The 14,401-nt window shown below is 46.3% G+C and overlaps 1 protein-coding gene across 8 annotated transcripts in view; it reads left to right on the top strand.

The window, feature by feature from the left end:
* Window positions 1-8,655, top strand: part of Septin8 (septin 8) — a 29,249-nt gene extending 20,594 nt beyond the window's left edge. For 3 of the 8 annotated variants that reach the window (XM_034507620.2, XM_034507622.2, XM_076936855.1), the window contains one exon: window positions 7,354-8,655. In XM_034507620.2, the coding sequence (XP_034363511.1) occupies window positions 7,354-7,519 (166 nt within the window). In that variant the 3' untranslated portion in view covers window positions 7,520-8,655. The other 5 variants (XM_034507623.2, XM_034507625.2, XM_034507621.2 and 2 more) reach the window with 4 other exon arrangements.
* Window positions 8,656-14,401: the final 5,746 nt, after the last annotated feature.

Raw genomic sequence — 14,401 nt, 5'->3', positions numbered from 1 at the left:
TCCACTGGGATAGGGTGGGCCAGGCATGCATTTGGGGAGTGGATGCTTTTCATAGCCATTTTAGGTAAATGGCTTTTGGTTGGTTTGTACTCATTCATTCATTAAATTTTAATCAATTTTTGCGAAATTACTTCCCAATCAGATTTTGACCCTCAGCCCGGGACGCCACAAACTGAAGCGAGTTCCCTGATTTGCTCATCACAAATGCCAAACTGACTGCTCTTTCCCAGTGCCCAGTGCTGTCTTTTGCTTCTGTTTGATTTGGTCTGCGTATCTTTTAATGTGTCTGTTTTGTTTTGTTTTGTTTTATTTTTATTTTTCAGTTAAAGCACGCACAGATTTACATGTCAAGAGCGGACTTTAGGCTTTCATGTGTTAAACCGCTTGAGTTACACCTTGTGACCCTTCTCCCATAACATGGTGTGAGGATGGACTGGGAGCCGGTACAGACTCCAGTGTTTACAGCCTTGCCTTGTCCCCACCTGCTGGCCTCGGGCTGCCTGGGCCTGGCCAGCTACCCTTCTCTATGCAAATGCGTCAAAGCCATGAATGCTGGAATCCCAAACTGACAAAGTTTATTTTTTCCAGAGCCGGTGGCTGGTCTTCCATTTACAGTGTCACTATTCCTTGACGGAGCAGTTTTGTGCCGCTCTGGTGATGGCCCTGTGATGCTAGGCCTAATTGTTCATCGTCAAGCCGGCGACTCATGTGGTGCCTGCCCTAGGCATGGCCTGCGGTCTGGTAGATACATGCTGCAGAATTCGCCTGGTTCCTCTTTAATTTTTCTAACCTAGAGCTTAATTTCAATAACTTTTTCAACAATTCTAAATTTTCATTTTGGCACCAGTATAAAAAGAAGTAATATCTATCTCTCCCATTATTTTCATAAGTAACACAGATTCCCTGATTTTTTTTTTTAAACTAAAAAGATCTCTAAACCTTCTTACATAGAAAGCACCCCCTATAATATATAGGGAGAGGTGGGAAATAAAGTTCCTGTTCTTCCAGTGTCTGGGACTTCTTTATGGACAGAAGTGGACCCTGAACGAGACCACGCCCGGCGTTTTTACTGTGAATGTAAATGGAACAGCAGCCCCAGACCTTTGTCTCTGCCCTAGAGGTGCTACCTGTGACAGGGACCACGTGCATGTGTGTTCAGTGTTTGACTCCAAAACAGCCGCCTACTCCCAACCGTGTGCTCAATGGGGAGAAGTCTGTCAAGGTCATTGTTACTTCTTTCCTGGCTGAGTCACAGGATAGGGAAATAAAGGTGTCTGAAGTATTTTGACAATTTGAGAGAGAAGAAAGACAAAACGCTACAGAGTAAAACCATCCCCTCCAGCTGTACCTCCCAGGTGCACACGTTTAAGAAAGTGTACCAGGTGTGATGGTACAGTCCTGTAGTGGCAGCACTTGGAAGGTAGGAAACCAGAGGCCGGCCTACACATCAGGTAGAGAGAGGCCTGCTTGGGCGATTTGAGACCCTGTCTTAAAAACAAAATGAAAATGAGATAAGTGCTAACAGCCATTTTGCTCTGCTCCTGGTGGTTTGTAAACCTTGGGGTTGGGAATGGGGGTGAAGATTAATGTCCTTCTTAGTGTTGGTACAGCACCAACCTAGGCTCTGGCCCCCCCACCCCAAAAAGATACCTCTTATTCTGAAGAGTTGGGCACCCAGTGGGCCCCTCACTGAGACCCAGAGGGGACCACACTGGTTTGCCCCCACCACCATGTCCCCCTTTCTGCCAGGCCTGCTTCACCTCTCCCAGGACCAGTCTGGCTCCTTCTGATATGGTGGTTCATTCAGAATGAGCTGGAGGGGTGGTTGTGAGTTCTCTGAGCCACAACTCCCCAGAGGCCGATGGTACCTGTGAGAAAAAAGAAGTACCTCACAGAAAGAGAATAAGATTTGTTGATCTTCTAAGGAAAAATCCCCCATGACTAGGGTGGATTCTGGCTGCAAGGCTGGACATTTGAACTATTTACAAAGACAGTTTTAAGACTATAAAATTAGGTTCTGGGCCCTGGAAGTTTCTTGAGCGTCACAGCTAGTCCACCTCTGGTCATGGCGGAACTGATGCTGGACTTCGGTATCTGAGGCAGAGGTGAACTGCAGGCCAGTGGCTCCTCTTAGGGAAATTGTATATGTATTCACTTAGGTCAAAGGCTGACCTTTAGAGCAACCCCTTCTAGCTAATATATTCCAGAGACTAGGATAACCCAGTGGGTCCACTGGCTGTATAAAAGACAGGATTGCAGGCTCATAGACTCTGAAGCCAGCAAATTCTACCACCATGCCCTGCAGCTCACCAAACATGGGCATAACATGTAAGGCCGTTATGCTCAGTGCCCACCTTTGGCCTAAAGCTTGATAGCAATCCCTGGGGAAACCTGACGAGCATTTTCTAGGGTCTAAGTCGCCCCTCCCCCGCCCCCAATGGATCCCGTCAGCCATGACAAACTCTTCCCCTGTGTGGAATTTTGTTATCTTTATTTAGCTGAGATTAAATTAATCTTTGTCGTGCAAGAAAAACATGAAGCTTGCCCCTTGAGGGATGTGACCCCATGTACAGCTGGGATTTACGCCTGTTTTTCCCGTCATCTGTTGGCTTCAGGAGGACTGCCATAGGATCCCACTGACATTTACTGTTATGTCTTCAGTCATTTTGTTTTGTGGTAGAATCACCGTGTAAGTTATGGTCTAAACCTGTACTTTCGAGACAGGGAAGATGCTGTTGATAATCCTGTCAGCTCCTTAGGCACTTAGGAGGCTGAGGCAGGAGAATCAAAAATTCAAGGCCATAGTGAACCACTTAGCAAGACCATGTGTATGTATGTGTATATATATATATATATACATATATATATATATATATACACATACATACATGTATACACACACACACACACATATATATATATATGTATGTATGTGTATATATATGCTGAATATGACTCATAGCTAGAGAATGTATCTAGCAGATTGGGGACCAAGTTCTCTCCCTAGCACTAAGAAAAGAAAACCAAGTCAACAGCCATCAAGCAGACCTATCCCAGGCCAACCAGGATGTGTGTTCTCCCTTATGCTGGGTGGCATGAATTCTGGCATCCTGTGACTATGCAGCCTGACCCCGCATATGTTCCTGTGTCTTTGTGTGGACTCCCCTTGTTTGGGGCTCATACTGGGTAAGAGGCCCAGGACAGCCAGCTTGCTTGTCTGTTACGTTACCATGCATTTCTAAAACCACTCCAGCTTTTAATCCGTTTACTACTCCATCCGTGGACTTGTTTCTGTTCCTTTCCATCCACTTTGTACTCATTTGTTTTCATTAAATTTTGCATTTATTTTGAGTTTTTTATGGTGTCATTTTTGGGCAGTAGCTTTTCTGCTTTTGAGTTTCTTGAGCCTATTAATATATTCTGTAGCTGTGGCAGTATGCAGCCTACTTCTGCTGTGACCTTTGTGGAGGCAGACCTGCAAGAATTCCATTTCTTAGTGAATCCTGTTGCAGGGACCTGTGAATGCTTGTGGGCTGGAGCAGTCACAGGAGAGAGAAACTGCAGTCTGTGGCTCTTGAGTTATAAGGTCCAAGACTGGGAGGAGGCGTACACTGCCCCTGAGGGCAGCTTTATTAAGGAAGCTTGGCTTGAGATGGCTCACTATGTGTTCTCAGCTGTCATGATATGCTCTAACTTCTGTAAGCCTCATCGTCCTGTGGTTAGATATTATTGCTGCCCCCATTTTATAGAGGAAGCTCCAGAGAGGTTTCATGATTGCCTAAGGCAACACTGGAAGCAATGGGAAGAGCTTGGGACCTGAATATTGATTGTCTGTGTTCTTAATTCCTGAACTAAAGCTTGGCATCCCAGCAGGATTGAGGGAGAAGAGTGGCAGTGTGGTCACTGTTAAAATGCAATGTGATAGGGTGGGCTGTGGGCCTGCGATGGTTTTGTGGGCCGTGGGAAGCCTGGGAGACAGAACTGGTGTTGGAAAGATCATGCGACCTCTGGGACATCTCACATCTCCATTTCCTGTGGCCCCAGGCCTTCACTAACCCCTGGCCTTCCAGGTGGAGACAGAAGAAAAGTGGATTGTGTTTATATTAACCAACTATAGGCATTCCGTTTGTATGTTGGAGTGGAATGAGCTAGTCATCAAAAACTAAGAGGCAAGGAGGACAGACCCCAGGCCCCAATACAGTCTTGGTCTTCTAACAATGCACAGTGATATGTTGGCTTTGGAAGTGTTAGCTGCCAAGAAGAATCATTTCATTGGTAGCCAGGTGGTAGTGGCATACGCCTTTAATTCCAGCACTCAGTAGGCAGAGACGGGGATGTCTTTGAGTATGAGATCAGCATGATCTACAGAGCTAGTTCCAGGACAGCCAGGACTACCTAGAGAAAGCCTGTCTCAGAAAAAAAATAAATAAACAAAGCAGAGGTTTTTTGGTTTGTTTGTTTGTTTGTAGACATACAGAGCAATAGGCCATGTCCTTACTCTGGTATGGGGCTCTCAGGACTGCCCTCTGCTTGAGAATAAGATCAGCTTGGGGACAGGTTATAGCTAGAGCCCCCTGGCTCACAGGTTGACATACTATGTAGCAGACACCCAATGCCACAGAGTGCCCACACTGCTGTAATCCCAGCTACACAGTGTCCACTCCCATATGTTGTCCTCTGGATGGAACAGCAGGATGCCAGGCAGCAAGTCTACCTTTCCAGCTCCCTATTCTCATCCCCAGCGCCTACCTGGTAGATGGTTATTGACAAGATCCAAGGGCTAGGATTCCAGGGATATATGACTCTAGTGAGACATGCACAGAGTTCCATTAGTGGGAATTCAGTCTCCAACAGCACTTAAAAGCACCCAAAGCATTTTTACAGAAACCCCCAATAGCCTGGTGGAATGCCATGTGCCCTCAACCCCCAGTATTCCAAAGGTTGAAGCAGGAGGATTTTAGGTTTGAGGTTAGCCTGGGCTGCAATGACACTTATGCTCAGAAGTAATAATAATAATAATAACAACAACAGTAATAGTAATAATAAAACATAAGGGCTGGTGAAATGACTCATTAGGTAAAGGGAGCTTGCTGCTAAGCTTGCCAACCTGAGTTTGATCCCTGAGACCCATGTTGTGGAAGGAGAGAACTAACTCCCACAAACTGCCCTCTGACCTCCACATATATACACACACGAAACAAATAAATGGGGGAGGGGAGCTCCCATAAGCAAAATCAAAGAAAATATAAAATGATACCCTGGCTTCACAATGTGGCCTTTCTGGTTCCCAACCACAGTGAGCATCTGGCAGCAGACTATACCCAACCCCCAACCCTACCCCCCATGGCTTAGGCATTCATAAAAGAACCGTTCACAGTGACACAGCTTCACAGACCACCTCTAGATTTGTGGTCTAGTCATTCAAGTCCCTAACTTGGACACTGACACTGCTCCAGCTGGCATCTTGGACAGCTGGGCTCCACAGCATTAAGAATGACAGTAGCATAGCTTCAGAGAGGCAGCTGGCTTCTTCCCTGGCATCCTGCAAGTCTCCTCCTCCTGGCAGCATGACAGTCAGGGCAAGCTGGCCTCAACGTACTCAGCCACCCCAGCCTTCATATCTCCTCCAGAGATGTCACAGGAGCATCCTTAGCATGAAGTCCTCTGGATGAGGGAACCGTGGGGCTTCAGAGTTCATAGGGGAAATGCACTACTCTCTGGACCTTAGGAGATGGTGTAAATCACCACCACACGGGGACCCTCGGGTCCAGAGAGACTCCATCCTTTAGAAGGAGCAGGGTAGCTGGGACAGAAGTGCTGTTCCTATGTTAGGAATAAGTCTAAGAATCTGGAACGACTTGGCCAGGCCTGGCAGGTAGAACAGCAAGAATCGGTCTGTGAGGCAGCCAGGCATGGTGGCACACATCTTTAATCCGAGAACTAGGCATGCAGAGGCAGGTTGGTCTCTGCTAGTTCTGAGCCAGCCCTGCCTGACATAGTGAGAGCCCGTCTCAAAAAACCAAAAAAAAAAAAAAGCCTGAGGACCAGCCCTGTGCTTCAGGCTGAGGGGGGTTCACCATAGCTCTTACCCAGCTCCAAGGGGCAGAAACAGCCCTTGCTGAGGAAGGAAAGAGTAAGAATATAGCCTTTTACCTGGCTTCCTGGTCTCCAGGGACAGGGATGAAAGGCAGGGTCACAGCTTCAGGCCATCTTACCTCTGTGGTCCTGATCTCTCCTAACTTTCTTCTGAGGACTGAGAGCCTCTTCACCAGAGGTTCTTCTAGATAAGTGGTTCTCAACTTGTGAGTCACAACCCTTTGAGGGGGGGAGGAATCAACAGACCCTCTCACAGGGATTACATATCTGATATCCTGCATACCAGATATTTATATTAGATTCATACCAGTAGTAGAATCGCAGTTATGAAGTAGCAACAGAAAAAATGTTATGGTTGCAGGGGAGGGTCAGTGGGGGGGGGGGGTTCACCATACCATGAGGAACTATATTAAAGGGTCACAGCATTAGGAAGGTTGAGGACCATTGCTGTGGAGCCTTCTTCGGTTTCAGTATGAGACTCAAAGCCAAAGAATGTATCAGCATCCAAGCGTGGTGGGTTCCCACAGGTCCTGGGGGGCCTGAAGATGGTGGCAGAGAGGCTGGCTGGCTGGTGAAACAGAATTGGTGCAGGAAGGTAACCACAAACTTCTCAGCTGTGACTTTACAAGTGCCACTCAGCCACCGTATTGCTCAGCACTGATATGTGCCAACACAGAGTGGTAACCTTGAAACAGAATCATCTCAGACACAGGAATGGGCAGCCAAGAGCCAGCATGATACCATCAGACATTATGAGCACGGTACCACTACCCTATTTCATACCATTAACTCTTCCAACTTCCAACCTCAATAACTATCAGTACTCTACCATTTCATCCTAATCTGTCCTGAGGGCTGCTGACAGGACATCCCCCACCCTCTGCCTGTCACCACACACTCCTGTAGAAGGAAAGTCTATAATCTTTCATTTATCATTACATAATTCATTGTAATCCTCAACATTAATTTTCCTAGTCCTCTGCCCATTCCTGATCCTCTTGGCCAACAGACTGTCTGTATTCTTGTTCTTCACCGCCCAAAACCCTTCCCTATGAGTTCAAGGTCTGCCATCCCGGGGAACACAGAGCATGACCACATACAGAAAGCATGGCCTGCAGTCAGACTCTCGCCGTAGCCATTATGCTCCAGACATCTTCGGGAGCTCATAAAGGAACAAGAAGGGTCCTGGGTACCCCTTGCAGCACAGAGCATGTCAGCCAGAAGGGCCGAGTTGATGTCTACCTGTGCTTTCTTTAGCAGATCAGATATAGGAGCACAGCAGTCGGGCATGAGCCTCTCCAACTCTAAGGTGATGATGACCAAAGCAAATGTGGAACCCTTGAACTGCAGCAGCTGGTGGCCTGCCATCCAGTGCTGCAGCTGCCTGGTCAGGGACGCGACGTGGAGGGAAGGATTCCTCTGAGGCCACAGTTCTGCCACACGGGGCCAGCTCCGGACCATCAGGGCGTGGAACTGGAGACCATGGTTTTTAATGTTAGGACAGAGGCCCCTCCCCACTAGTTTTCACATATCAACGACCAAAAGTGCAAACGGTTTCTGATTCCCATCAGGGAGCATCCATTGTGGCCCAACCCTTTCCATTCCCAGATATGTCTGATTTGTGACATGGTACTCTGAGGCTAAAGCATATAGATGGCCATGTTTGGAAGCTGAGAAATGTGAATCTACTATCAAAGGGAGCGGGAAGTTACCTGTAACCGCTTGACCTGAGTAGAAACCAGGAGCTTTGTCAACAGCACCAGTTTTCCAAAATGAAACTGCCCGTAGTGATTTAACCTTCATGCTTCATAACAGACCAAAACACCATGACATTTCCTCATTTGCATAATTTTGCCTTACTAACAAGCACATCCTGAAAGACGGCTCCTCCCCCATCCCCCCAACTAAAACCGACACGAACCAATACCTGATGTTTTTTAAGTGCCAGATCAGTGCGGTCTAACGCCTCAGTAAGGATTGTGTGTAGGTGAATCAAGACAGCTAAGTGAATGTGTGTAAAGTGTAGTAAAGGCAGACAGATATTTATATACAATATTCATAAAATGGAAAGTTAAATATTTTTGCAGTGTGTATCTAAGAGAGAAACCGACCATAATAGTGCCGTTCAAATGTCTTTGTCAAGTGAACTCTGTGTCCTTTAGACGTGAGAGTCTGGTGGAATGGTGTGGGGTATAAAGATAACATTTTTCTTCCACTCTTCCGTACGTTGTGAGCCTTTGTGGATCACCTCGCCGTGGTGCATGTGCAAGGACGTGTTGCACGCCTGTGCCTTGCCTGTTCCGTGTTGTAAACAGCTGTTCCAAAGGCACAGACGAGTCTCAGGGAGACTCTATAAACTCATGCTCATTATAATCAAGAATCCCAGTCACATCCCCACGTGGAGGTCCTAATGGAGTCTGTCCAGAATAGCCAACCCCAGCCTCAGCAGTTCATTTGGGGTACAGCTAGAGCCACAACGCTTTAGGAAGTCTTTTACACGTGGAATTGACTGTAAAAATAAATAAATAAATAAATAAATAAGGCCAAAGCCTTACATCATGTCACAGTAGCTTTTGTTTTCTTAGCCGTGGGGACCGGGGCATCCACAAACAGATTTGTCTTTTATCGACTTGCTACCGAAAAGACTTCTGGAAGAAAAACCAAACCACACCTTGCCTGCTTGGCAAGTGGCCAGGAAGTGGTGATGCTGTGATGTACGACACGTGGACCTCCTTTGCGAAAGGTCTCGAGACCCCACTGCCTGGCAGCTCAGACTCAAAGGTGCTCCAGAGGTTGGTCTGGGGCATGTGTGTTCAGCTGTAAGAGCTCACCCCAAGGTTCCTTGGAGCTGTGGGGTTTGCTCATGCCTCCTCCCAATTCCAGCACGGCTACTTGGAGAAAGAATAAAGATGCCTTCCAGCTTCCTGAGCATGCATTTGACAAACTGCCCGTGGCCTTCACAGCCCTGCAGCTTCATAGCTTCCCTCAACCTTATTTTCCCTTTGGGGTGTGTGTGTGTGTATGTATGAGTGTATGTGTGTGTATGTGTGTGTATGTATGTGTGTATGTATATGTATATGTATGTATGTGTGTGTGGTATGCATGTGTATGTATGTGTGTATGTGTGTATATGTATGTATGTGTGTATGTGTGTATATGTATGAGTGTATGTGTGTGTATGTGTATGTATGTGTGTGTATGTGTGTGTATGTATGTCTGTGTGTATGTATGTATGTAGTATGCATGTGTATGTATGTTTGTGTGTATGTCTATGTGTGTATGTGTGTATATGTCCAGATGTGTGTGAATGTGCATGTGTGTACATACATGTGGAAGCCAGAGGATACCCTTGGATGTCATTCTTTAGGCATCGACCACCTTTTGTTTTTTAAGACAGGGTCTTTCATCTCTTCCTGGCCTGGAACTTGCCAAGTAGTGAGGCTAGCTGGCCAGCAGTCCCTAGTGATTCCAGCATGCCCAGCTTTCTTTTAAAACTTGGGTCCTGGGTCATCCACCTCGGGTCCTCACATCACAGCAAACACTTTATCAACCGATCCTTAGCCCCACCCACTTCCTTCAGCCTTTATTGAAGATGGTTTGGTTCTGACTATGCTTCTGTCAGGTATGGTGATTGATTCCCAACACTGGAAGGAGGATCAGGAGTTCAAGGTCAACTTTGGCTCTCTAGTGAATTTGAGTCTAGCCTGGATATACAAGGTTCTGTCTCTGAAAGTCAAAACCAAAACCAAACCAAAAGCAAAACAACTCTGCTTTATTCTCAGAAGGCTTTGCAAACTTCCAAATGCCAAGGGCATTAATGATTTAGTCCTACATTTTTAGAGAAACAAATATTAGTATAACCTCCAAAGGTACTTATTTTAAAGCTCGCCTGAGGTTTTGTTTGGCAAAAAGAAATTTCAGAGGGCACAAAGTGTATCTCTAAAAAGGATTTTTAAAAATTGTGTGTGTGTGTGGGGGAGGGGTTGTGCACATGAGTGCAGGTGCCCCAGGAAGCCAGAGGAGGGTGACAGATCCCCTTCAACTGGAGTTAGATTTTTTTTTGTGAGCTTCCATGTGTGCTCTGGGAAAGAAACCCATGTCCTCTGCAAAAACAGAATGTGTTCTTAACCATTGAGCCATCTCTCCAGCCCACAAATTATATTGTAAAAAACATTTGTATTGAAGGTTTGGAACTGAACAACAAGCCATATTTCCTTCCTTGGAGACTTCCTTGGCCAGTGCCTTGGGAAGGCATTGGAGAGATGGCCGGAGTGTCCCTACCCTTAAAGTGGAAGGGGTCAGAGGACAGGATAAAGATTTGGGAAGTTGACTGGGAAACCATCTCCTGACAGAAAGCCACAATAAAACTCGGATGGCCACGCTAACTCTCTCCCATCGGAGCTTCTGCTCTTCTTGGGTCTCCTGCTACCCTCGGAGCAGGGTCACTAAGTAACAAGTTTATGGGTACAACCAAGTCAAGTTTCTGTGAGGAGACTTTAAGCCACTTGTCCCAGTGACTGTCACCATTCCACAGAGGCCTCCCTACCTTTGCTGAAACTGTAGGAAGACAGTGAAAAGGAAGATAGCCAGGTTGAATGTGGTCAGCAAGGAACACCTGGAGAGATGCTTCATCGGCAAAGAGTGTACATTGCTCTTTCAAGGCACCAGAGGTTAGTTGCTGGTGCTCATAGGGGATGGTTCAGTTGCCTTGAACTCTAAGCTCCTAGGAGAGCCAACATTTCTGGCCTTTACAGGCACCTACACTTACATGTACAAACTCACACTCAGACACACATCCACATAATTTGTTTTGTTTTGTTTTGTTTGTTTTTCGAGACAGGGTTTCTCTGTGTAGCCCTGGCAGTCCTGGAACTCACGCTGTAGACCAGGCTGGCCTCGAACTCAGAAATCCACCTGCCTCTGCCTCCCAAGTGCTGGGATTAAAGGCATGCGCCACCACTGCCCAGCTCACATCCACATAATTTAACACACACACATATGTATATGTGTGTGTGTGTGTGTGTGTGTGTATCCCTGAAAAATGGAAAGCTGTAACTTTAGGAACCTGGAGAGGATTTCCTGCAAGGTATGGCACAACTCGATTTGTTGCTAAAAGAATCAAAGAGGGGAGCACCAAGTTTTGAGGTAGTTTTGAGTTTTGGTCCAGCAGTGGCAGGGACCTCCTGACTAAGGTGACCAAAGGGGCTTTAAGATCTTAAACCCGGATGTAATTAAGCAGCCCTTGGTGGCCTGTTCTAAGGCAGAAACACCTGCTAGCTAGGTGAGGGAAACCACACCGGGCAGCACAGGTGCTCAGAGAGGGTGGTCCAGGGTCTGAGTACCGCAAAGATGATGGATGTTGTTAAGTCACAGGCGCATGTTTCTGTGCAGGATTTGCATCAGGAGGGTGATCTACAGGCACTATGGAAGCAGCCAGTGGAGACCCAGCATAGGCCACAGGCGGTTGGAGCCCCGCCTAGGCTTTTAGAACCGGTGCTGTTCCTCGAAAGGCCACCAGAGGTCCTCCAGGAGAGCAAAGCCTATTTAAGACTCAGAGATGGCTCATATCTCACCCTAGGCACCAGCACAGTGGAGCCCAGGTCCGGGCTGGCTTTTCACAGCTGCGTGTTGTGACCCTACAACTGGGGCACGTACGAGAAAGGGGTGGGCTTGGGTGGGCTTGGGTGGGCTTACTTGCCCCGCTGCTGGGCGGCTGCATCTGAGCCCTCGTTGTGATGCTGGGCAGTAGGCACCGAGGATTGTGAAAGTTTTGAACCCACTAGTGAGTGAGAGACTCTTCCTTATACCCATGTTTCACACCTCTTCCCTAAACAGGCTTGTGCTGCAAATAGAATCCCCAAGTCTCTGTGGGATGTCTGGAGTGCCTGGACATATATCCTGCATCTTACCTCATTGTACTGATGTGGGGACATGAGACCAACTGGAGGAGCATCAAGAATCATTAAATATGATTCCCAGTGTGGTAGTACATGCCTGTAATTGAGATGCGGAGACAGGAGGATCAGAAGTTCAAGGTCATCCTCAGCTACATAGTGGGTTTGAAGGGCTACACAAGACCCTGTTTCAAAGAAAAAGTGATAATCCCTCCCTCTAAGGGTAGTTCAGTCATTTCTGCATTTATCCACTTACATAGTAGCTGTCTTAGTCAGTGTTCTATTTCTGTGAAGAGACACCATGACCACGGCAACATTTCATTGAGGCTGGCTTACAGTTTCTGAGGTTTAGTACATTATCATCATGGTGGGAGACATGGAGACACACAGACAGAGATGGTGCTGGAGAAATAGTTGAGAATTCTACATCCAGATCAACAAGCAGCAGGAAGAGAGAGACACTGGGCCTGGCTTGAGCATTTGAAACCTTAAAGTCCACCCCCTAGTAACACACTTCTTCCTAATAGTGCCACTCCCTGGTGACCAAGCTTTCAAATCTATGAGCCTATGGGAGCCATTCTTATTCAAACCACCACCATAGCCTTGGGATATTAAGTAATATTGGAAAGGGGTATTTGTAGGGCTCTGGGAATGTTTTGAATGTTCTGATCTCCTCTACTTCCCAAGTGCTAGGATTAGGGACATTACCAGGAGATGGTGCTAGGGATAAACTCAGGGCCTCATGCATGATGGATGAGCTCTCTCCCAGCTGAACTATATCCTCATCTTGGGGTTGGCAATGCTGTGTGTGTGTGTGTGTGTGTGTGTGTGTGTGTTTTCCTCCCTTTCAGGCTTTTATGAGTACCAGGCACTCACATGGTGCTCATATATGTGTACAAGCAATCAAAAAATGTAGAACATCAATCATGCTAAAAATATGGAAGAATTGGTTCACAGAAGTCACCTATGATGTAATTCCATTTGCATGAAATGTCCAGAATAGGCAAAGACACAGAGACAGAAAATGACTGTCTAGGACTCCAGGCATTGGGAGAATATGTGTCATGAAGGAAACGGAATGAAATGTTGTGGGGTATTTGCCAGAGAGACTCCTCGGACACGGGTGTAAAACCAATAAAAAGTGGTGGCGCACACCTTTAATCCCAGCACTTGGGAGGCAGAGGCAGGCAGATTTCTGAGTTCGAGTACAGCGTGGTCTACAGAGTGAGTTCCAGGATAGCCAGGGCTACACAGAGAAACCCTGTCTCGAAAAGCCAAGAAACAACAACAACAACAAAAACAAAAACAAGAACAGTTAGCCAGAAGCAGAGCTACAGAAGCCAAAAGCAAGGTTAGTGCATTTAGAGACTTTCCCAGAGCTAGAGGGTTTTGTTTTCATTTTTGACAGGGGATGCTGTGTCTATGTGCTAAGTTTTACAGCCTGAATGGTACTTCCATCATGGGGGTCAGTTATGCTAATGTCTGAGGGCCTAATAAATCTAGGGCCCTGTTGATTCTATAAGCACAGAATGTCTTTTTAGGGTGAAGGAAATATTATGAGCTGATTGTGGTTACAGTCATGCAGTTCCACCCATGTTAGTAAAACCCAATGAACTAACTGTGCAGCTTAAATTGATGGACTGTACGGTGTGGGATATTAGTTACATCTTAATAAAGTTTGTATGTAGGATCAGCAAGATGGCTCAGTGGGTAAAGGTCAATCTGCCTTGCCTGATGACCTGGATTTGATCTTCAGGCTCAATGTGGCAGGAGAAGAGAACTGACGTCCTCAAGTGGTTCTCTAACCTGCACATGTGGGCTGCAGTGCTCCCCCAAAATTAGTAAGTGAATGCAGTTTTAAAAGTCTATACATACACCACCAATGAACTAAAGTCTATATGTACACCACCAATGAACTAAAGTCTATATGTACACCACCAATGAACTAAAGTCTATATGTACACCACCAATGAACTAAAGTCTATATGTACACCACCAATGAACTAAAGTCTGTATGTACACCACCAATGAACTACAGGGGTATATAAAGTAAGGAGAAGAAACACGAAGAGCTGGGACTGGGGAACTTTCAAGTAGGATGATGTTAGGTCTCACTGAGATGCTTTCTGAACAAAGACCCTAAAGGAGTGTGTGGGGGGGGGGGCGGGGGGTGGTGAGTCAGGTGAACATCGAGGAGAAGAGCTTGTGGGTGAGCCTGGGTTTGTATCTGGGCTTTATCGTCTGTGTACACAATTTCAAAAGAATTCTATAACTAACAGCCTCATTCCTCATTTTCTTTATTCATAAAATAAGAACAATGATTAGATTACTACCTATTTCAAAAGGTTAATGTGTGTGTGAATCAAATGATTTTTTGAATTTTTTTTTTTTGAGACATGGTCTTTTTACAT

The sequence above is a fragment of the Arvicanthis niloticus genome, chromosome 6 (genome assembly GCF_011762505.2).
Source record: "Arvicanthis niloticus isolate mArvNil1 chromosome 6, mArvNil1.pat.X, whole genome shotgun sequence".
Classification (NCBI taxonomy): Eukaryota; Metazoa; Chordata; class Mammalia; order Rodentia; family Muridae; genus Arvicanthis; species Arvicanthis niloticus.
The sequence above is the reverse complement of the archived record's forward strand: the minus strand, read 5'-3'. Positions and strand labels throughout refer to the sequence as shown.